Source organism: Muscardinus avellanarius, assembly GCF_963383645.1.
Source record: "Muscardinus avellanarius genome assembly, chromosome: 2".
In the NCBI taxonomy this organism is placed as follows: Eukaryota; Metazoa; Chordata; class Mammalia; order Rodentia; family Gliridae; genus Muscardinus; species Muscardinus avellanarius.
In genome coordinates, this window is record NC_137787.1 from 79,180,655 (window position 1) to 79,202,515 (window position 21,861).

At 45.7% G+C, this 21,861-nt stretch overlaps 1 protein-coding gene across 2 annotated transcripts; it reads left to right on the forward strand.

Annotated features, from left to right (window-relative positions):
* Positions 1–1,191: 1,191 nt before the first annotated feature.
* NR4A2 (nuclear receptor subfamily 4 group A member 2) lies at positions 1,192–8,161 on the forward strand (the record flags this gene model as incomplete). Of its 2 annotated transcripts, none has more annotated exons than XM_080689621.1 (7): positions 1,192–1,222; positions 3,730–4,595; positions 5,393–5,522; positions 5,939–6,102; positions 6,982–7,184; positions 7,579–7,757; positions 7,905–8,161. In XM_080689621.1, 7 exons carry the CDS (start codon positions 1,192–1,194, stop codon positions 8,159–8,161), a joined length of 1,830 nt encoding a protein of 609 aa, XP_080545747.1. The 2 variants fall into 2 exon arrangements, with proteins under 2 accessions (XP_080545747.1, XP_080545748.1); XM_080689622.1 differs by lacking the exon at positions 1,192–1,222 and adding an exon at positions 3,145–3,246 and having other exon boundaries at positions 3,747–4,595.
* Positions 8,162–21,861: the final 13,700 nt, after the last annotated feature.

Consider the following 21,861-nt stretch of genomic DNA (forward strand, 5'->3'; position numbering starts at 1 on the left):
AAGGACTTGAGAGTTGGTGATCCCTGGGGAGTGTCGAAAGTTATCAGAGTTGGCAGAAGGTGGGATCGGAGCACCTTTCTGCAGAAGACGCACCTGTTGCCCGATGCTTGGCTGCAATGCCTGCAAAAGAAAGTCAGGCAGCGCTTCGCTCTGATTTTGGGGGTCCCTGAAGGGCTGGGTCTCTGTCTACCTCCTCCGCTTTTACACTGCAGTGCATGCTAGGCCCTCCTTGGACCGCAGGCACAGTAAGAAAAGAAAGGAAAAGAAATACAGGCCCTATTCTTACTCCTTTTTTAGGGAGGACGAGACTGTGTGTGTGTGTGTGTGTGTGTGTGTGTGTGTGTGTGTGTGAGAGAGAGAGAGAGAGAGAGAGAGAGAGAGAGAGAGAGAGAGAGAGAGAGATTATGAATATTGATACGCCAGAAAGAGGCTAGGGATAGGAAAAAGAAGAAGGATGCTCCAGGCTAGGGAAATCCCACTCTAGCCGCCTGGACCCCCTGAGCATCTGGAGCCCTGGGACCTGTGCGTGCACTTCCGCCGCGGGGAGGAGTGTGACGGCGGAGGGTGGGCGAGGCGCGGGCGCTGCCCCGCACCCCCCACCCCGCGCCGCGCCAGGTGCGCGCTACCTGGCCCCCCGGGACGCGCCCTCCGGCCTCGCTTTGTTTTTCCCTGGGCCGCCGCGAGCGGCGCGCGGCTCGGGGGCTGGGGGCGGGGGCCGGCGAGGGGTGGCGGCGCCGCTGCGGGTTTCGCGGACCTGGGTGGAGAGGTCACACCTCTTTCGGAAAAAAAAAAAAAAACCCACCCGAGCCAGCTACCAAGGTGAACGCAGAACGGTTCCCACCTTAAAATCTGCCCTGCTCGTGACGTCAGGTCGGAAATATACCAAAGCGAGCGCGGGCCAGGAGTCCGGGGCGCGCGGCGGCGCGGCGATTGGGTGCCCGGCCGCTGACGCGCGCTGACGCGCGGAGACTTTAGGTGCATGTTGGCAGCGGCGGCGCGAGCCACATAAACAAAGGCACATTGGCGGCCAGGGCCAGTCTGCCCGGCGGCGCGCGCTCCCTTCGCCGTCCCGCTCGCCGCCCCGCCGGCCGCCCAGCTCCGCTCCCGCCCGGCCCGCGGCGCCCCGGCCCCGCGCCCGCGCCCGCGCCGACCCCCACCGGCTCCCCGAGGAGCTGCGCCCCGCGGAGTTGAATGAATGAAGGGAGACGCGGACAACTCCTAAGTGAGTAGGTGCAGCCCGTGCCGCTCTCGGTCTTCTCTTTTCTTTTGCGCGTCTCTTGTCTCCACGTCCGTGGGATTGGTTCTCTGGGGACGGGCGCCGGGGACTCGGGGCGCGAGTGGGACCGAGGACCGGGAGTGGGTGCGCGTAGCCAACTAGCCTCGGGGGGCATTTGTTCGAACTCGGGCTTTGGCATTAGGGGGGAGTTGGCGCTCGACAGAGGCTTCGAGGCTCCTCATTGGTGGACGTGGAAGGGAGCCTCCACAGTTTGGGAAGCTGCGGACTCGCCCGCGGAAATGTGCGCAAAGTTTGTTCTTGGATCAGAATTGTGGCCTCTGGACACGGAGACTCCCAAGTTCTGGGTTTAGGAGGGTAGCTGCTCACAAACCGACAGGCAGAGAAAGTTCTTCAGTTTGTGCGTAGCTTGGGAACTGTGTCACTGCAGCTGGCCAGGACGCCGATGTTTCCCGGGTATTGTTGAGTAAGGGTGGTGTTTTGGTAGAATCTCCTGTTACTAAGTTGCGTGAAATTTCTGGTTTTGACATATGCCATCTTTGTGTGTGTGTGTGTGTGTGTGTGTGTGTGTGAGAGAGAGAGAGAGAGAGAGAGAGAGAGAGAGACAGAGACAGAGAGACAGAGGGAGACAGAGACAGAGAGAAATAAAGAGAGAGAGAGAGAGAGAGAGAGAGAGAGAGAGAGAGAGAGGCGCAATAGATAGGAATATGTAAAGAGTACAGTTATGAAACTGTAAAGCTAATAGAGGGTTAATATCCAGTGCAGACAGATCTTCAAAAGCTGTGGGAGTCCAGACTCTCCTTTCTATTTCCCCCCTCTGGCTAACCTCCTCTTCTTCCTCCTCATCCTGCCACAGTCACCCCTCCCCAGCAAAATTAGGGAGAGAGAGAGAGAGAGAGAGAGAGAGAGAGAGAGAGAGAGAGAATGAAAATATGAGAGAATGAATTAGGGAAGGGCAGAGCAAAAGGAGTGGATGTTTGGCTTTCTTGTTCATGAGTAATAAGATTGTCTATGCTCTAGAATGTCTTCCAAGTGGGACCATCTGAAAATTACTAGTACACAAGAATGCCTTGTTCCAGCAAGTAGGCAGATTGTGGAAGGCATGATGGAGAAGGTGTTCAGCTTGCTGTGCTGGGAAGGGCTTCTAACACTGGTGCCAGTACCCTATCTGCGTATTTCCCTGCCTATGCAACTGACCCACGGTGTTCCTGGAAACACAAGGGTCCCCTCTTCTCACCCCTTGGCCTTTAAAGATGTTTCTCCAGAAAGCCAAGTTTTCTGGAGAAGTGAACACAACTCATTTGCACCCCCAATCTCAGCGCTCTGTTGTCAAAAGCACTTAACAAACCTAGATGCTTCCATTCAAATTGCCTTCTGGGCTGTCCAGGCCTTGCTAACATTTTGTAGGCAGGAGTGGGGGAGTTGTTTTCTTATTTTATATTTTTCACTTATACTTTTTTCCTCCTGCCCAAAATAAAAGCTCATTTTGCCAGGAAAAAAAAAAATCAGGAGTAGGTTACAATGCTATACTTTCACTTGAACTCTAATCTTCTTTTATTTAGGTAGGTCTGAAATAAGCTAAAATGCAAATGTTCCCACCCACACTCTAGAAAGGGGCCAGTTCATGATCTCCTAAGTGTTAAATTAGTTCATGGAAAACCTTTCCTCCTTCAGGATCCTTCCTCTGCAAGGATTTACACAGGGCCTTGAGTGGCATTATCTGTCGTTCCCAGCCATGCCATTTACACATCCATTTTAACTGCTGTTTGGTAAAGGCTACCTGCTCATTTCCATTGAGACATAAAACGACCTGCCTGGTGAGTCTACATATGCCCAGCCAAATCTCTGTTGGGAAGACACCCTGAAACTTCCTGTGTCTGTATTTTAGGGAGGACATTGGATAGGCTGGACTTCCCGTTGCTTTTCTAAAAATCTTGGAAACTTTGTCCTTCATTGAATTACGACACTGTCCACCTTTAATTTCCTCGACAACTCCGGTAACTCGGCTGAAGGTTAGTGAACTTTCTTTCTGCCTTTACCCTCTCCTAAGTCCCCTAACCATCAAGAAACCATGCCACACAGTTTTCTCAGGCAAATCCTGTAACTTAAGGTTACAGAGAACAACTTTCTCATTGTACAAGTGGACTTCATTTCTAGATGGTCCGTTCTAGAAAGATTGCTGAACCCGAGCTTCCGGGAAGAGGCTCATGGTGGGGTGGGGGGTCGGCTGTGTAAAAGGGGTGGAGGGAGGAGGCAATATTGGCGGGAGTGTAGACCCTGGATGGCTTTCCAGCTCTGGATCTTTACTGGGATGGGTTATCTCACCCCCTACGCCGTGGCCTGAATCCTTCCTCGGCTCTCTCTCGCCCTTTCTCTCGCGCCCCTACCCGCTCTCTGACCGCCGCGGGCTGCCGGTGTAGCTCCAGGTGTACCCGAGCCGGGAGAAAGTGTTCAGTTGACCAGGCTGAGTGTATATCACCCTGTTTCATTTCCAGCCATGCCTTGTGTTCAGGCGCAGTATGGGTCCTCGCCTCAAGGAGCAAGCCCCGCTTCTCAGAGCTACAGTTACCACTCTTCGGGAGAATACAGCTCCGATTTCTTAACTCCAGAGTTTGTCAAGTTTAGCATGGACCTCACCAACACTGAAATCACTGCCACCACTTCTCTCCCCAGCTTCAGTACCTTTATGGACAACTACAGCACAGGCTACGACGTCAAGCCACCTTGCTTGTACCAAATGCCCCTGTCCGGACAGCAGTCCTCCATTAAGGTAGAAGACATTCAGATGCACAACTACCAGCAACACAGCCACCTGCCCCCTCAGTCCGAGGAGATGATGCCGCACTCCGGGTCGGTTTACTACAAGCCCTCCTCGCCTCCGACACCCACCACCCCGGGCTTCCAGGTGCAGCACAGCCCGATGTGGGACGACCCGGGGTCTCTCCACAACTTCCACCAAAACTACGTGGCCACCACGCACATGATCGAGCAGAGGAAAACGCCCGTCTCCCGCCTCTCGCTCTTCTCCTTTAAGCAGTCGCCCCCGGGCACACCGGTGTCTAGCTGCCAGATGCGCTTCGACGGGCCCCTGCACGTCCCCATGAACCCGGAGCCTGCGGGCAGCCACCACGTGGTGGACGGGCAGACCTTCGCCGTACCCAACCCCATTCGTAAGCCCGCATCCATGGGCTTCCCGGGCCTGCAGATCGGCCATGCGTCGCAGCTGCTCGACACGCAGGTGCCCTCGCCTCCCTCGCGGGGCTCGCCCTCCAATGAGGGGCTGTGTGCGGTGTGCGGCGACAACGCGGCTTGCCAGCACTACGGCGTGCGCACCTGTGAGGGCTGCAAAGGCTTCTTTAAGGTGAGCGAGGGTGGGCGCAGAGGAGCAGGTGGGGGACCCCTGCCGCTCGGGACCCTGGAGTGAGCTTGTGCCTGGCTGCCGGCCGACCGGCCTCAGTTCATCCCGGGCCGCCCTGGTCTCACACGGGTCATCCGAGGCTGCTCATCAGCCGCCCTCGGCCTTTGCCTGCAGAGTGGGCTTCGGGGTATCTGAGCAAGAGAAACAGAAAGACAGGTAGACCCGGGGTCGCATCCCCCCGCAACCAGCCAACCCGGCGGGCCCCGCCTGAAGTTGCTGGAGCCGGAGTTGGAAGAGGGTCATTTGCATGTGCTAGGAGCTGTCTTCCCTGTTCAGATTGAAATTGGTTATGACAGAGAACCGTGTCTGAGCTAACCAAGTGGAACAGAATTCCCTATGGTCAAATTAAGTGATCTCTTTATTTCGCCATCCTGATTGAATAATCTTATCATTTTAAATAGAGAAGGTCTCCAAGGAATGTAAATAATATGAATGCCCACGGATTTGTATTTACTGAGCGTCTCCTCCTTCTCTTGGCATATAAAACACAGCAAGGAGCGGCAAGGTTAGCTCAAATGTTAACGCTATCAATTTTCTTCTGTCAAATGCCCTGGGGGAGGAAAAAGAAAAGAAATAGAAAGAAAAGGAAAAGGAAAATAAAAAAAAAAAAAGGAATGGTGTATTTGTATTTGTTTGTGGAGAGAGAATGTAGATCCAAGCTGTTCAGGAATTGTCTCTGGGTTATTGGATTTTCAAGAGAAAGAAGTAATTTTCGGCCTACATTACTTCTTTTTTTGCAGCGCACAGTGCAAAAAAACGCAAAATATGTGTGCTTAGCAAATAAAAACTGCCCAGTGGACAAGCGACGCCGGAATCGTTGCCAATATTGCCGATTTCAAAAGTGCCTGGCTGTTGGGATGGTCAAAGAAGGTAGGTCGCAGCAAGCTGCCGGCCCCTCCGTCTGCGCCCCTGAAACCCTGTTGCTTGTACCCCAGTCCCACTTTTCACTTTTACAGAAATTGGAGGGCCTCTGATCCCCCATCTCCCTGCCCCAACCGGGTCTGGCCTACAAGATCTTTTGACTGCCTCCTTGCCCAGCCTCTCCTACAGGAAGCTGCCAGGCCCTCCTCTCTTTTAACTTTACAACCCAGGACCCAGTTGGAAGAAGACATAAAATGAGCCCACATTGTTAATGTGTTTAGTCAGTAAAGGCTTTATAAGCAGACAAGTCCCTGAGCCACTGGGGCTGGCGCCCCAAGGCTGTGGCCTTCCCCAGGGGGAGGAGCCCAGGCGGCAGCTGGGCTAGAGCTCCTGGGAGTGGCGCTAACTGGGCTCTTTCTTCGCAGTGGTTCGCACCGACAGTTTAAAAGGCCGGAGAGGTCGTTTACCCTCGAAACCGAAGAGCCCACAGGAGCCCTCTCCCCCGTCGCCCCCCGTGAGTCTGATCAGTGCCCTAGTCAGGGCCCACGTGGACTCCAACCCAGCCATGACCAGCCTGGACTATTCCAGGGTAAGAGCTGGGAGGGTGGGTAGGGGGAGGGCATCATGTGGGCATAACCACAGATGGGCAAGACGCCCTCTTCACACTCAGCACTAAGCCCCAGAACCAAGGGGGCAAAGGAGGCAAGCCAGGCTCCATTCTTCACATCTCTGGGCAGGTGAGAGGACACAGTTCCTTTAGTGAAAGTGTAGAAGGGAGGGAAGGTGGGGCAGAAAAAGGACAAAAGTACACGCCAGAGTGGTGGACTCTCTGCGAAGCCCATATCCCCCTCACCTTTCTCGCATCAGTACCTGTCAGATGAAAACTTGGGGCTGCACACAATCTTCCCCTGTCTACATTATCCCCAGACCTCCACAGAGATACTGGATTCTTAGTGAAGGATGTGGAACCTGCCTGGGGCCAAGGAATGGAAAGAGAGGGGTGTAAGGAATGGCAAAGGGGTCAGAGATCAAGTGGTCAAATTCCTCTTTTACTTCAGCTGTGAAAAATGTGCGCGCTTTAATTGGAGGCAGTATGTGGAGGAAACCTAGAAGCGACTGCAATATTATTAAGATTTGCAAAGGGCGCCTGAGCTGGAGACCCACTCTGGGACTAGCATGAATGCTAACGTGTCAATTGTTTTGTGGAGATAAGAGTGAGCATTTTCCAGGGCTGGATGGCACTGTATTTAGTCTGTATGGAAATGGTAATTTACATATTTAAAGCAGCGACCTCATAGCACCGTCCCTAATTGAATTAATTGCCCCGGAACATCTAATTTCCTTACTGGTCAGAGAGAAGTTTAATTGTTATAAAAACCTGGCTCCCCTACTAGAAACGGGGTTAGCAATTTCACGGGTTATATATTTTAGAGAACCTCATTAAGTGCTTTTTAAAATGAAATTCCAGTTCCAGGCAAACCCTGACTATCAGATGAGTGGAGATGACACCCAGCACATACAGCAATTCTATGATCTCCTGACTGGCTCCATGGAGATCATCAGGGGCTGGGCAGAGAAGATCCCCGGCTTCGCTGACCTGCCCAAAGCCGACCAGGACCTGCTTTTTGAATCAGCTTTCTTAGAACTGTTTGTCCTGCGATTAGCGTACAGGTAATAAGGAAGGAGGTGATCCAGGGAGGCTGGAAAGGAATCAATAAAGTAAATGAAAGGGAAGAAAAGGGATAGAAAAAGAAAAAATGAGTGAAAAAGCACAGAAGATAAAATAAAAGAAAGAAAAAGGAAAGAAAGGTTAGAAAATAAGAGGAGGGAAGAAGGGAAGGAGTGTAAGCCCCAAAGCCTTGGATGGACCAAATGGAGGTGGGATAGGGGGTGTTCTTGATTGTTATGAAATAAAGCCCCTTTCAAGGTCCACTGGTCCACATTTTATTAACTCTTCAGTAATTAGGTGCCTCTTAAATCCCTCATTTATTGCTCTTCAAGTAATTAGTTGTTTAGCTTTTCTCTCTCTCTTTTTTCTCCCCCCTCTCTTTGGTATTAATTGCAGGTCCAACCCAGTGGAGGGTAAACTCATCTTTTGCAATGGGGTGGTCTTGCACAGGTTGCAATGCGTGCGTGGCTTTGGGGAATGGATTGATTCCATTGTTGAATTCTCCTCCAACTTGCAGAATATGAACATCGACATTTCTGCCTTCTCCTGCATTGCTGCCCTGGCTATGGTCACAGGTCAGTACTGCAGGTGCAGGGCACTTCCCCTCCAGAACTGCCCAGAGGGATGTCCTGGCTTTCCCTTGTCACACATCCTCTCTGGTCCTGACAGCGAACTAATTGCCTTGTTCATTCTTCTTTTGTTTCTGGTTGTGTTTTCTACAGAGAGACACGGGCTCAAGGAACCCAAGAGAGTGGAAGAACTGCAAAACAAAATTGTCAATTGTCTCAAAGACCATGTGACTTTCAATAACGGGGGATTGAACCGCCCCAACTATCTGTCCAAACTGTTGGGGAAGCTCCCAGAACTCCGTACCCTTTGCACACAGGGGCTACAACGCATTTTCTACCTGAAATTGGAAGACTTGGTACCACCGCCAGCAATAATTGACAAACTTTTCCTGGACACTTTACCTTTTTAAGATCTTCTCCATGCACTTCAAAGGAACTGGAAAGAAAACTCAAACTGTCCAGAGGGGCCTGCTAGTCACAAGAGGGAGAGAGCCCCCTGAGCTCAAGCTATCTCCCCATTCTATAAATCCCCTAGCTCCTCCACTCTTAAAGAAAACAAACAAACAAAAACTGTTGCTATTTCCTAACCTGCAGGCAGAACCTGAAAGGGCATTTTGGCTCCGGGGCACCCTGGATTTAGAACACGGACTACACACAATACAGTGGTATAAACTTTTTATTATTGGTTAAAAATCAATGTTCAGAAGAAAGATTGATAATGTATGATGGGAATTGTTGGGCCATGGTTGGTTGTTGCAGTTAAGACAAACATAGTACACACCACACACACACACACACACACACACACACACACACACTCCTTAAGGGGACCCACAAGTATTGCCCTTTAACAAGACTTCAAGTTTTCTGCTGTAAAGAAAGCTGTAATATATAGTAAAACTAAAACTAAATGTTGCGTGGGTGGCATGAGTTGAAGAAGGCAAAGGCTTGTAAATTTACCCAATGCAGTTTGGCTTTTTAAATTATTTTGTGCCTATTTATGAATAAATATTACAAATTCTAAAAAAATAAGTGTTTGCAAAAAAGAAAATAAATAACTACATAAAAAAGGGACAAGCATGTTGATTCTAGGTTGAAAATGTTATAGGCACTTGCTACTTCAGTAATGTCTATATTATATAAATAGTATTTCAGACACTATGTAGTCTGTTAGATTTTATAAAGATTGGTAGTTATCTGAGCTTAAACATTTTCTCAATTGTAAAATAGGTGGGCACAAGTATTAACACATCAGAAAATCCTGACAAAAGGGACACATAGTGTTTGTAACACCGTCCAGCATTCCTTGTTTGTAAGTGTTGTACGTACTGTTGATGTTGATAAAAGAAAGTTTATATCTTGATTATTTTGTTGTCTAAAGCTAAACAAAACTTGCATGCAGCAGCTTTTGACTGTTTCCAGAGTGCTTATAATATACATAACTCCCTGGAAATTACTGAGCACTTTGAAATTTTTTGTTTTTTTAATGTCTAAAATTGTCAGTTAATATATTATTTTATGTTTGAGTAAGAATTTTAATATTGCCATAATCTGTAGTGTTTTTCTTTGTATATTTCTAGTATGGCACACAATATGAGTCACTGCCTTTTTTTTCTATGGTGTATGACAGTTAGAGATGCTGATTTTTTTTCTGATAAATTCTTTCTTTGAGAAAGACAATTTTAATGTTTACAACAATAAACCATGTAAATGAACAGAATTTTGTCTTCTTTCTGAGTCAGGAAGAAAATGAAGACTAAGTAACATTATACAATAGGCAGAACTGGAGATTCATTTGTGATATGGTAGCTATTTGACATCTGAATTTGGAACTGACAAAAGGAACTGGGTAATTGAACTAATTATCTAGAGAATTCAGTATACTATTTTTCTTAAGTAGAATTTTTCAGTCTGGTAATCTCCACTTATCAGAATCATCTTAGAATATATCACTCTTCTGTTTAATTTGCAATTAAAGCTTTCAGTAGAGAAGTTCAGGAGACCAAAAAGCTTTTGAACTTTTGTAAGGTTGGGAGTCTTGTCAAGTTCTTCTCTTAGACACTGTTTAGGAAGTTTTTTTTTTTTTTTTAATGACTCAGGAAGTCAATGCAGATTTGAAAAGTCTTGCAAATTATCTCTGATTTTTTTCCAGCTTTTCCACATATAACTAACTGTTGGCATAGGCCTTAGAGGAAGGGCTAAGCATTTCAGGCCTTCTTAGACTTGGGTTAGTCTATGACACAGAGGGAGGGGGAGACTCAGCAGAAATATTTTTTAGGACTTTTTCTTTCCATCAGTAGATAATAATAAAACACCATTTGCAGTTTCAGAATAAAATTTTCACCTTTTGAGTTTCTCAGATAAGAATTATCTGTCAAGTCCTGGATCTGGTGTAAGCAAGTTGTAACAGGGCCTCTAGGATTCTATGCAGCACCAGCTTTCAGTAAAGAAAGGAAGCTGATGCTGTAGACACTGCTTCCCAGCTGACCTTCCTTTCAGGGACTTTATCCCTGGGTGGATGGGGTCGTGAGTTTTGCCCTAGGCCAGCTGTGAATTCAGAGAGTGCAAGATGGGGAAGATCTCATTCGCTGACCCTGGTGAATTGCAGAAGGCCTCTGGGTCACTGAAATTTACAAAGGGCGTTATTGTTTTTTAAAATGCAGAGTTAGAACAGTAATTTGCTACAAAAGTTCTCAGGTTATACTTCCTCTGCCCCCCTTTTCCTCCTTTTTCTTTCTTTTTTTTTTAAGAACTGTTTTGAGAGTTGGCAAAAAAAAGGGGGGGGGGGAAGAAAAGGCAGGTCCCCACGGGCAATTTAAAGGCATTTTTGCATTCCGCATTTCTCTCTCTCGGTAACGGAGGGGCAAAAGAGGGACAAACATATAAAAGATCAAATATTAACGAAATGTTCAATTCCTGGCTTTCTTGAAAAGCTGAGGCTAGCCATTTCATTTTACCTTCACATCTTATGTCCGCCCAAAGCCACAAACTAATAAGCAGATAAAGGAAGCTCTTTGGAAATGCTGGGAGTCTGCAAAGCCGTCCGCGTACTCTTTCCCAGGTGTCTGCAGCCCGGAGACAATTACATTCCCTCACAGTCTCTGAGAGTTAAACCCAGAAACGAACTCTGGCTGGTCCTCCCTTAAGGAGCGGTGGCGCTACACCCGAGGCTAGTGGGGTGTCAGGTAGCGCTCCTCTGGAGAATTTAGGGTGAATGGAAGGAAGACGGGGCTCTCCTACGCCCGCGCGGGCTGCACCTGCTCGGCGGGGGGGGGGACGTTCAGCTGGGATCCCTAAATTTCAAAGGCCATAGTGCCCTTTTTGGCTTCACAGTCGCTGCTTTCAAACTCCCGACTGCGCAACGAGTTCTTTGGGTACCGAGCCTTGCTCGGGTCTCCTCTGCATCTTCAGAGATTCCGCAGCTGAGCACTTTCCCTTCCTAGTCTTTCTAGGAATAAAGCTCAGGAAAAGACACAGACCACGGTGCATCATCGAAGCCAGGCGTAGCCTGGAACTTCTTTAAAAGGGGATTAAAACTTTATAGTGGAGGCTTCTTATCGCCCTCCTCTCCCTACGTCCTCTAGCGTTTTAGTTCTTGCGTGCCGTTCTAGCGATGGAAAATACATGATCATTGTTTTAACATCATGGCCATTCACTTATCTGCTCTGGAAGAAGGTCTACTTTCAAAGTTCTTGCTTAGTCTCACTTGGAGCGGTTGCCTGGGACGCTCTGACTTTTTGGAGAGATGCCCTTCAAGCATGGAGGGCTGTAGCCTGTTTGTGACCCTTCCTTCTGCAGTCTGGATGACCACCGCAGGCTCTAGGGGTGTCCAGGCAATCTTTGCTGGGACTTCCGCTTTTGGAGCTGGGTGGGGTAGGGGTGGAGGCGGAGTAGAAGAAGTAGGGGGGAAGGAGAGAGAGAGAGAGAGAGAGAGAGAGAGAGAGAGAGAGAGAGAGAGAGAGAGAGGTTTGGCTCTGGGGTCCGGGTTTTAACACCGGCCGGGGGGTTGGTGGCATCCCGCACCGAGAGCTAGCACTCAGGGACCCTCCCTTGTGTATCTTCTCGTGCTCGATTCATCCCTAGAGAATTTGAGTATCCTCTCCCCTAGAAATACTGATTATAAGTCTTACTGGCCACTAGTTCTCTATGTGCACGGAGCCCAACAAAGACACAGATATTCTGGCCAATTTAAGAATGTCACTTGAAGGTCCAATTTCACTTTGCCTTGGCAATCTCTTGGATTTGTCGGTGTCGGAGCGTCGACGCGAACATCCAATTACCTACCTAGCTGTATTTTAAACCTAGGCGTTGGTAGTGAAGGAATAAATACTTCGAAGATACAAACAGATCTGCGAGAGGAAAGTTTTCTTTCCAAATTTCTTTGTAATATTTTGATCACAGAGTTTTTCCGTAGGGAAGAAACCTCGGAGCGCTTCGAGGAGCAGCTTGGGTTGCGCATCTTTGCGCCGCGGGTTCCCAGAGCTGCTCCCAGCTCATGTCCGTTCCCTTTTGTATCCGCCACGCGGCAGCGCCGAGGAGCTGCGGGGAGTGAGGACCGAGGGGCGCCCCGGCCTCCCTCCGAGAGAGAGGGGCTTGTCACCAGGCGGTTTGCCCTGGAGCCACAGCAAAACCGCAGACAGATTCCCTCCAGGTGGAGAGCGAAGGAAGGGTATCTAGTTCTGCAGATTTTAAAAGTATTTTTTTTTAAAGTGTGATCTTCGCGTTTGGGTGTAGGTCTGGACATGAGTGTCTCTAATACATCCTCTCCCCCAAAGGGTCTTTAAATGTTGATTTTCACCCCCACCTGTCCCCGCCCATCCGAGAATCAGAACTCAGGCTTTGCGCGCGCTTTCGGGAATTTCTCAGCGATCCAAACTTCCGGGACACTCTACCCACTAGGATTTGACTCAGCGACGGTTTCGGGTGGGGGTGGGGGGGGTCCCAGCCCACGCTTGGTCTCACCTACCCTTGAAAATAGCTCACCTCGGCCCAACAATCTTCCGTAAAGGTTTTGTTTAGATCGACATCTTTAGTGTAACTCTAACCGGAGCAATCACGCTTCGCAGGGATGAGTTAAGTCGATGCTGGCTGACTTAATTGGTAAAGCAAGATAGGAATTCCGAATAGGTCACCACGTTTTAATAATTCGTTTTTAATAATAAAAGAAACACATGACGATTCGCTTTTTATTTTTACTATTTATTTTTTACTGGAAACCAAAGTTGAATGTTACACATGACTGGTCAGTATGGCGAGACGGTTTGTTACTTATTTCCCGTTAGCCAGTTTCCTGAGCACAATTGGGCGCGACTGTCGGGGATACAGGGTCTTTCCTTGGAGTCTGTGTCTTTCCTTAGGAAAAGTCTGGCTCGGGTCTGGTGGCGCCGGGGGAAGCGGAGGCTGCGCAGGAGAGCGGAGCCCCATCCAGGGCTGGAGGTGCTCGGAGGAGACCTGCGCCCCAGCGCCCCGGCCGAGGCGTGCGCTCCGGGTACTGTCTGCAGATAGTGGCGGATGAACTGGGCAGAGCTGGGCTCCAGCGCTCCCCTCCCCCCCGCCGCCTTCTCACCAGACCCCCGCCCTGCCCCTCGGGGCACTGTCGTGGTGGAAGTCCTCAGATTTCTGGAGCAGACGGGTGTCAGTGTACCGCACCCACGTGGAGACGCGAGCGCTCCGGCTCTACCCCAAGCAATTTGGAGACTTAAGAATTTGAAGGTAGCCCCGTAGACTTTGCAAGAGAGTCCTGAGTAATTAGTACGGCATCTCTCGGTTCACTTTATTTCTTCACCGCCCACTCCATATGCTCCCCGCCGTTCCCGGCTGTTCTTCATCCCCCAGGGCGGAGGCCACAGCCGACTTTCTAGTCCCCGCTAGGTCGGGTCCCGTGCGCTCCGGCGCAAGTACCAGCGTCCTTGAGCGCCCCTGGCTTCTCTTTCCTCCCACTCCTCCGAGCTCTGTCTCGGGTTTACCTGAACATTGAACGGGGCTGGGGCATTTTCCCAAACGACACTGGGCAGAATTATTTTTCTAGTTGCTGGGGAGTATACAGGGGCGGGGCAGAGACACAGGACACAGATCATAAGGTGGTCCGCATCTTGGGAGGTGCTGAGAGACGGTCCCGCGCACCCTTGCCACACGCGTGCTCCACACGTGGGTCCTCCGACCCGAGTCTCTGAAGAGAAATCGCACACGTCTCCGCGCAGCTTTCAGGTCTCCTCGAAGCGCGAGAAACGAGCCCTAGACTCGCGCGCTGAAGTGAGCGCAGTCAAGTGGTCAGATCTGCGCTGCGCCTGAAGGGACTCCGGGGCTGCGGGTGAGCCTCTCGGCTTGTGGTCCCGCGCGACCCTGCGGCTCTGGAAGAGGCCAAGTGCGGGCCAATGGCTGTACTCTTCTTGGCTTAGATGGGCCCTGTTAGTCGCCGGCTCAGTTGAACTGGTTACACAGGCATTTGGATCCTAGGACAGAACAGGAGAGAACATCTTTCAAACGCATTCCTTCACGTTCTTCTCTCCTCAGCTCCCCTCTCCCTCCTGTTTATTATTTCCATCTCCGCGTGTGTTTAAATAAAGTAGGGTTTCCAGGACACGTCCCTCCTGCCCTAACAGATACAGTGCCCAAGTCTCTGCTTGAGACTTCCCTTGGGCAGTAGAGGGTCTCAGAGAGGCTGCTGCAGGCCAGAGAACCCTATCACAGAGCAGTTTTGAGAGGGGCTTCCAGAAGTACTGAGCCTACTAAGATTTCCTGGCTCTGGAAGCTTGGATGGGAGGATTGTGTTGGTAACCTTGAATTACATTGGACTTTTGAGAAGGGTGTGGGATATGGAGAAAGGAGACTTTTCATCAGTAAGCTGTAAGTAGGCCATTGGTTTTCAAACCTAGCCTTGTCGATCGATTAGTGGTTTGTAAAATTATTATAATGGCTTGCTATCAGAAATTTCTTCAAGAGAAACAAGAGCATAAAAGAATAGAAATTATGGGAGCATTGCACACAGGGTAGGAAAAGCATAAGAAGATCAGGTATTGCTTGTTCAAAGTTTTCTTGGGCCACAATTTGAAATATGTTGATGAGAGTAGATCTGGGTTAAAAAGTCTGGCAGCCCTTGCTGATGGAGAGGTTATGTGAGAAGTGAGGGGCCTGCCTTTACTGAGGGGTACCTACACCCACGCTCAGCCATGTGGCCTGGTGACCAGTCCTCTTTCTTCATTCTGTTGTATTGTTGTTGTTTGTTGTGTCAATTTATCCCACACCCCCAAAGACTTCAGCATCTCTTTTACCTTCTAGCCTGTTACCTGCTGGAATCCAACTGGGCATCAATTGGCAGAAAGGACCAGAGGACAAGCTCATATAGCTACTCCTATTTTTTTTCTTTCAGCAACCTATACTTGAGGGTGAGGAGCAAAGAAGGAGGCAGAAGGAAGCCAGAGAGAGGGCAGAGGAGTGAACATACCATGGTCTGCCTACCATGTGCCTCCCTTTCTCATTTATATACCATAACCAAGCACAAGGAAGGAAGCATTTGCTTTTGCTGTGGAATGTGTAGAGATAGGGATGGATACAGTTTAGAACCCATACTGTAAATGACCAGGTGAGGTGGGACTGAGGAGTTGAAAGAGGAAGAGGCAACTGAGAGGATTCATTTAATCAGAATGCTATCGCCCAAGGCCAGAATGGGAAGCAGAGGACTAAAACGTCCTAGAGACACAGAATGCCAAGGTGCCAACAATGATGTAGACAAAAATCATATGAGTGAGAATGAGCAAATAAGAACACATGAAGAATTCTGAAGTGGGGAGATAGGTAGGCAGGTTCAGATGAAAGGATTACTTAAAGAGAGTGTGGCTCTCAGTGTGGGAAGTCCTGGGCTAATGAGAACCACATAGAGGTTCCGAGTTCTCTGATAAAGGAATTACAAGAAATAAACCATTGGCATGGAAAGTTGTATACCCATCATTCCATTCTAGCCAAAGGGCTAGCCAAAGGCAGGGGTGATATGGACTCAAGCCTTGAGCCACTGTAGACTGTAGAACAGGCAGCAGAGGTCACCTTCTATGGTTTCTGAGATTCCTCTTTCACAATAACTGTATCTGTCACATGTGGCAAAGTCAGTTCATATCATACAATCCTCTCAACTCCCTCCTACCAGGCTGGCATTATTATTTCCATTTCACACATGAGGAGATGAGGCTTAAAAGTATTATAAAATGTCTTGGCCTGTAAGTACTTGGAATTACCGGACTTTGAATTCAGAGCCAGGATGTGCGATTCCAGTGCTTTGCTTTTGCTCTGCCTGGCCTAGGGTTGCACCTTCTCTACCACTTTTGGAGAAACTGACTAGGGGATTTCTTACCTGCCCAGAGTAGAGCTCTTGTTGCAGACATGTTCAAACTTCTGGAGGAGGGAGTATTGATATGAAATCATAGTGGGGTCAGGATAAGAGCATAGTGCTCTTCTCTCTGAAATTTTAAAGAAAGTAGGTTCATTTTATTGTTTGTTTCAGTTAATGTGTGAAGGAGCTTGGAGTTTCTTGCTTTGCTGCCCAAGAAAAGAATGGGCATGATTGTTGCACATGTTTATGTCATTGAGAAAGTCATATTAAAGGTAGTAAAGAGGAAAAATGATTTTGTCCTTAAGCTATTTGAATTTTCTCACATTAACCATATGATTTTCAGCCAACTTATAGGTTTCCCATCAGGAAAACCAAATTGTGCACCAGTGACTTAGTTCATTCTGGTCACTTAGAATGAGCAGGTCACTTAGTAAAACTGAAAAACTGGCTGTGCATGAGCCATTTACTTTTTTCTCTATTTCTTCTGAAATTGTGGTCTAAAATACTTGATTGTTATTCATATTTTATCAAAGCGATACTCACAGTCTATCAAATGGTATAACTGGATTTTGTTTAGAGAGTCTAGCAGAAAGTAGCATTTCTTCAGAAGACTGCATCTAACTTGGTATGGTCAAAGGATGGCAAAAATAGTCTTATTATATTACAAAATGTATTACTTGACAAACAAAAGATGGTGGATTTAGGTCATCTGTTTGCTTATACAATAGATTTCGTTCGTTTTTGACATTTAATTTAAGCTTCACTTATCTGAGGGCCAGGAATAGAATAAGTATGTTCTGCATGTCCTATGCTTCCTGTTTTATAAAACTAACTGTCTGCACTTATCTAGAAATAATTCACAATCAGTGGCTTGGGAACAAGGAAGCTTTGTGACATGTTCTGAAAGTGCCTTTCTGAAATGAAGTTCCAACGAGTTGCATTATAGAGACCCTAAGAGAGGTTTTGATTTTTGAGGAATGAAGATGGCTACATTTGCTTTCTCGGTCTTTTCCTTAATAGTCTTCTCTGCATCCTGAATTGATACAGTTCAGAATAAGCTTTCAGAAATCCATACAGATTCTATTCTGTGCCAGGAGTCTGAATTCTGTATACCCATTCTGCTCCAAGCAGTACTGTGCAGAATTTCTACATGGGCCACATGTGTGTGGAAACAACATCGAAAACATTTGACACATCAGTGACTTATTTTTAATGTATCTGAGAAAAATAAAGTCTGCTGCTGTAAAATCTGCACTTGCAGATGTGTTAGCCCTAAATAACCTTTAAAATTGGTCGTGGTGTGGTGGGAGATGTTGGTATTCATGAGTGTTTTGACATGTTTGACATTTTATGTATGGTGTACTGCTCTGTCTTGCATTTTCCCCCAATGGTGCATATTTTCTTACTAAAATGTAGCTTTTGGTGTTTATATTTGGGGACTACGAGTCTGTTTATTGGACAAATGATTACTTATGCAAATAATGTTTCATGACATTAGGTTATTGCTGCTTCTCATGGTATGAGTATGGAGAGAGAAGTTATAAAGAAAAGAGATTTTCAGTTTTTAAAAAAGCAATATATAATCAGATATATTTGATGAATGTTCAAATATCTCATGTTTGCTGTGGCCCTAGATTAGCAAATAAGGGAAAAAAGCAATTCTATGGAATGATTATGCTCTCAGAAGCTGAGGAATTTGTGCACCAGGATCTGGTGTAATGAATAGAGGTTTTGAAGTCAGTCTTAGCAGCATTTATACATGTCCTTCATTCATGTATTTTTGGAAGGAGTAAAAAGATCCTTAGTAAGAAACTGAACTAAGAGATCCAGGTGGTCTTTCTTAGGGTAAATGTATTGTAAGAAAACATATACCTAAATACATATCAGGGGTTTTAACAGCATTCACTGAATGAAATAGGTTTCACATTGTGGTCATCTTCCCTTTGTATAATCTTTTACAATATTTTTCCAGGTTGAACTCAATAAATGAGTTCAAAACTAATCTTTGGTGAAACATTTTTCAAATTTATGAGTACCATGCCACTAAAAGAACTAGCATTTGTTTTTCTGAGTACTGGAAAGGGCAACAACTTTGATTGAAAAGCTTTTGCTACCACATTTTATCTTGTGCAATAAACCCAAGTGCTGCACAAAGTCGGTCTAATGATAGATTTGACTGAAAGTTTTGTACTTCAGAACCAATACATTACTAATTACCTTTTCCTCCTTCAAAGCCCATGTTGCTAATAATGTGGCTTCCCTTTAGATGTTGGTCTCTTTAAGACTGTAACTGACTCTAAGGCTTTGACATTTTCTTGTCCCAGATATTTCTCTTGTTTTTAATCTCCACATGTTGTCACATGCCAGGACAGCACAGTACCTCCAGGTGGGAGGACAAAGGGGCAGCTTCCTCTGTCGAGAGTGTCAGGGCTGCTTTTTCTCTGCTGTGGAAGTTTTATGTGCTCTTTCCTTTGGACCTTGTCCCTGAAGACAAACTCATCACCCCCATGACATACATAGCAATGGTGGTTCCGGGTTTGACCAGAATGCCATAAGTTTACTTTCAGAAAGCAGAAATATTTAATGTCGCTTCTTGCAATTCAAATGGGATCATGAGACCAACTTGTATGCATGTTCTATGGGGAATCCTCTTGGGTATTCTTCTTGACTAACAAAACCTCTACGTCTTTTACATCCCTTTGAGAATCGTCCTGAGCAAAATCTCATTTATAAAGCACAAAACAATATAAAACCTTAACATAGAAGGTGCGGCGCTGTTCTTTTGAAAATATTATTTTGATTTGTAGAGCAATTGGAATGATTATGGTCTGACACTAACAAGATTGTGAATCTCATTTTCAATGTTATGAGTGAGGAAAACGCAAGGCTTTTCTTGACTGTGCAGTGTTTTGTATGCTCAATATTGCTTTCATCAAAATATGTACTGTTGATTCATTCATTACATTTCTTGTCTGTACTTGACTGAAAAGCAAGAAAAAGAAAATCAAGTGCTTGTCTTTCCTTGAGTTAATTTCCCTTAACATGTATTCAAAATAAGCATTCTAATGTAGCATAATGTAAAAGAATTCTGGAATTTGATGATGCTAGAAAAGTTGGTGTGGGTGAGAAATGTGCCATTCATTAGATTGTGAACTGCAGTGTTTGGTAGGAAAGGCAAGGTACGATATACAAGAAACTGTAAATAAGCGTTTTTTTCCTCCTTTTCTGTAACCAGAATACAGATACTTGCATTATGTAGACATATTCATAAATTTTGATGATAACTTAGTGAAATAGGACCATAAATATGGAAACGAGGCATATTATTAAACATATATGATTTTACAATGAACACTTAGTATTTTTAAAAGTCTGTGTTTCAATGACTTTCACTTAGAGAAATCAATCTTCTGGTGCTATGAATAGCTTAATCTTTTTTCTCTAGCTAATAACAATAACTTCCAAAATTGAAGACCAAACCATAGCAGTCAAACTTAACAATCCTTCGATCAGATTACAAAACTGAAGACTAAAAGGAACATGTAACCTGTGATACAGTCCCACAAAATCTTATTTGAAATCTTACTCAGATTAACATAGGCACTGTCACATATGCTGAAAATTGGTTGAAAGGCCATAAATAAAATGGATTGTTATCTAGCAACAAACTGACTTGTGTGTAGTGATTCTGAGGGAGTGCTGTTATAAGGTTTTTATTTAACCTAATTATTAATAAACCTTATAATGGGTGAAGATCATATTAATTACACTTACAATTGGTACTAAGTGGAGAACTTGATGAGACTGAAGAAATACAATGGCACAAAGAGAGGTCAGGCATACACAGAGAAAATAAAGCACTTTTCAGCTGGGAGAGGTGAAAGCGAATATATCTGATACATGTCTCAGCATAACAAACGTGACTGCAGAGAACAAGTGCAGAAGAAACATTTGTAAACTGCTAATGCTCGGAGCAAAGGATAGAGCAAAAATTACGAAGAAATATTCTGTGTAAAATTATCGCAGAAAATCTGATATATTTTTTAAGCTGCATGCCTACTGGCTTCACACCATCAGGAAAGGCAAGGTGGTAATCATTTGCTGTTTAAAGCATTGGCAAGGTAGTAAAAGAATCCCCCATGCATTCCTGAACATCCCAGCACTGGAGGGATCTTGACAAATTAGACAGGTCTCAGATAAGCAAAACAAAAATGGTTAAAGGGCTGTAGTAATTGACTTATGAGGAAAGATTAAGAGAAGCAATTATGTATTAATTGTACAAGTAAAATATACAGCAGAGTGGGGAAGAGAGACAAGAAAACATGTACTATTATTTGGAAAGTGTTAATACCAGTATAGGAGGCAAACTGTTTGGCTTGGTCCAAGTTGGCAGTAATTTTGAAGTCAGGGGAAGAAAAGAAGTAAAGAAGAATTTAGTAGACTATAAAAAAAAATTTACAGTAATGTAAATTGTAAACAATAGAAGCAATTTTGAAGAACTAGTAAACAATATTGCTATTTTTGGAAAATGTCAAAATGACCTGCATAGTAATTATTAGGAAAACTTTTACATTTGAAGGAGGAAAAGGAAGAAAAATCCAACAATTTACTTCAACTTAGAATATGAAGAACTGAGCTGGGCGTGGTGGGCCACGCTTGTAATCCCAACATTCGGGAGGCTGAGACCGGAGGATCGCTATTCGCAAATAGCCTCAGTTACTTAGTGAGGCCCTCAGCAACTCAGTGAGACCCAGATTTAAAATAAAGAATTAAAAAAAATAGGGCAGGGGGTGTAGCTTGGAGGTTGAATGTCCCTCCATTTTATCTCTAGATCCTCAAAAAAAAAAAAAAGAATATGAAGAACTTTATATACAGTTTAAACTAAATATGACACATTCAAATAAAGATCAGAATGATTCTTAAATGATGCTATCCCCAAATTAGGACCATTTCTATTTTGATAGGACTTCTTAGCATTAGACTACTCATAATTCTAAAGTACGGTTATCTTAGTTTGGACAATGTATTAAGGGGATTTAAATATTTCTTTTTAAAATTTTCTCTCATGAAATTGTTCTCATAATAATGTTGATGGGACAAACTTCACTATCAACTTGATAAAGTAAGACATATTCTCATTTTTTATTACTTTCCCCCCCCTGTCATTCCTCTTTGAAACATGGCTCATCTTGGAATGAAACAGAATGAATGGTATGAAGTTGCTGCTTACTGTAATAAGTTATAATAAGCATGCAAGGGAGGTATTACTGAGCACCCTGCTCTAGAAGCCAAGCAAAGGATTCCTTCCAGCCTCAATGAAGGATACAAATGCATTTAAAAAACTCAATGGCAAAAACCAAAAGAGGAATGTGAATGGAAGCACATACGAATCTCCTGGGTTCTATTTTATTAGGTGGGTGGCTTTTCTACACTAGAAAATGCAGCAGCAGTAAGGTGGAGAGATGCAGAAGGAGGGGCTTGTTAACATGAGCTCTCTGTTCTCCATGCAATTGGAAACTGCCTGCTGTCAGGCTGCTGAGAAGCCAGCATATGCAGGCTTCCAGGGCATGCATGCTGCAGAAGGCTGCGTGAAATTATTTCTGGATAGGCTCCAATGTATGATTCCACTGTAGTACTGACTTGCAGTCTGTCTTTATTTGAACTGATATTTCCTGTATGTATCATTTAAGCTTCTAATAGTGAGGAATCACATTAAGGATATGCGCAGATATTTTTTCTTAAGCTACGTAGTGCATGATTTCTGAAGTCTGGTATATTTACTGTGCT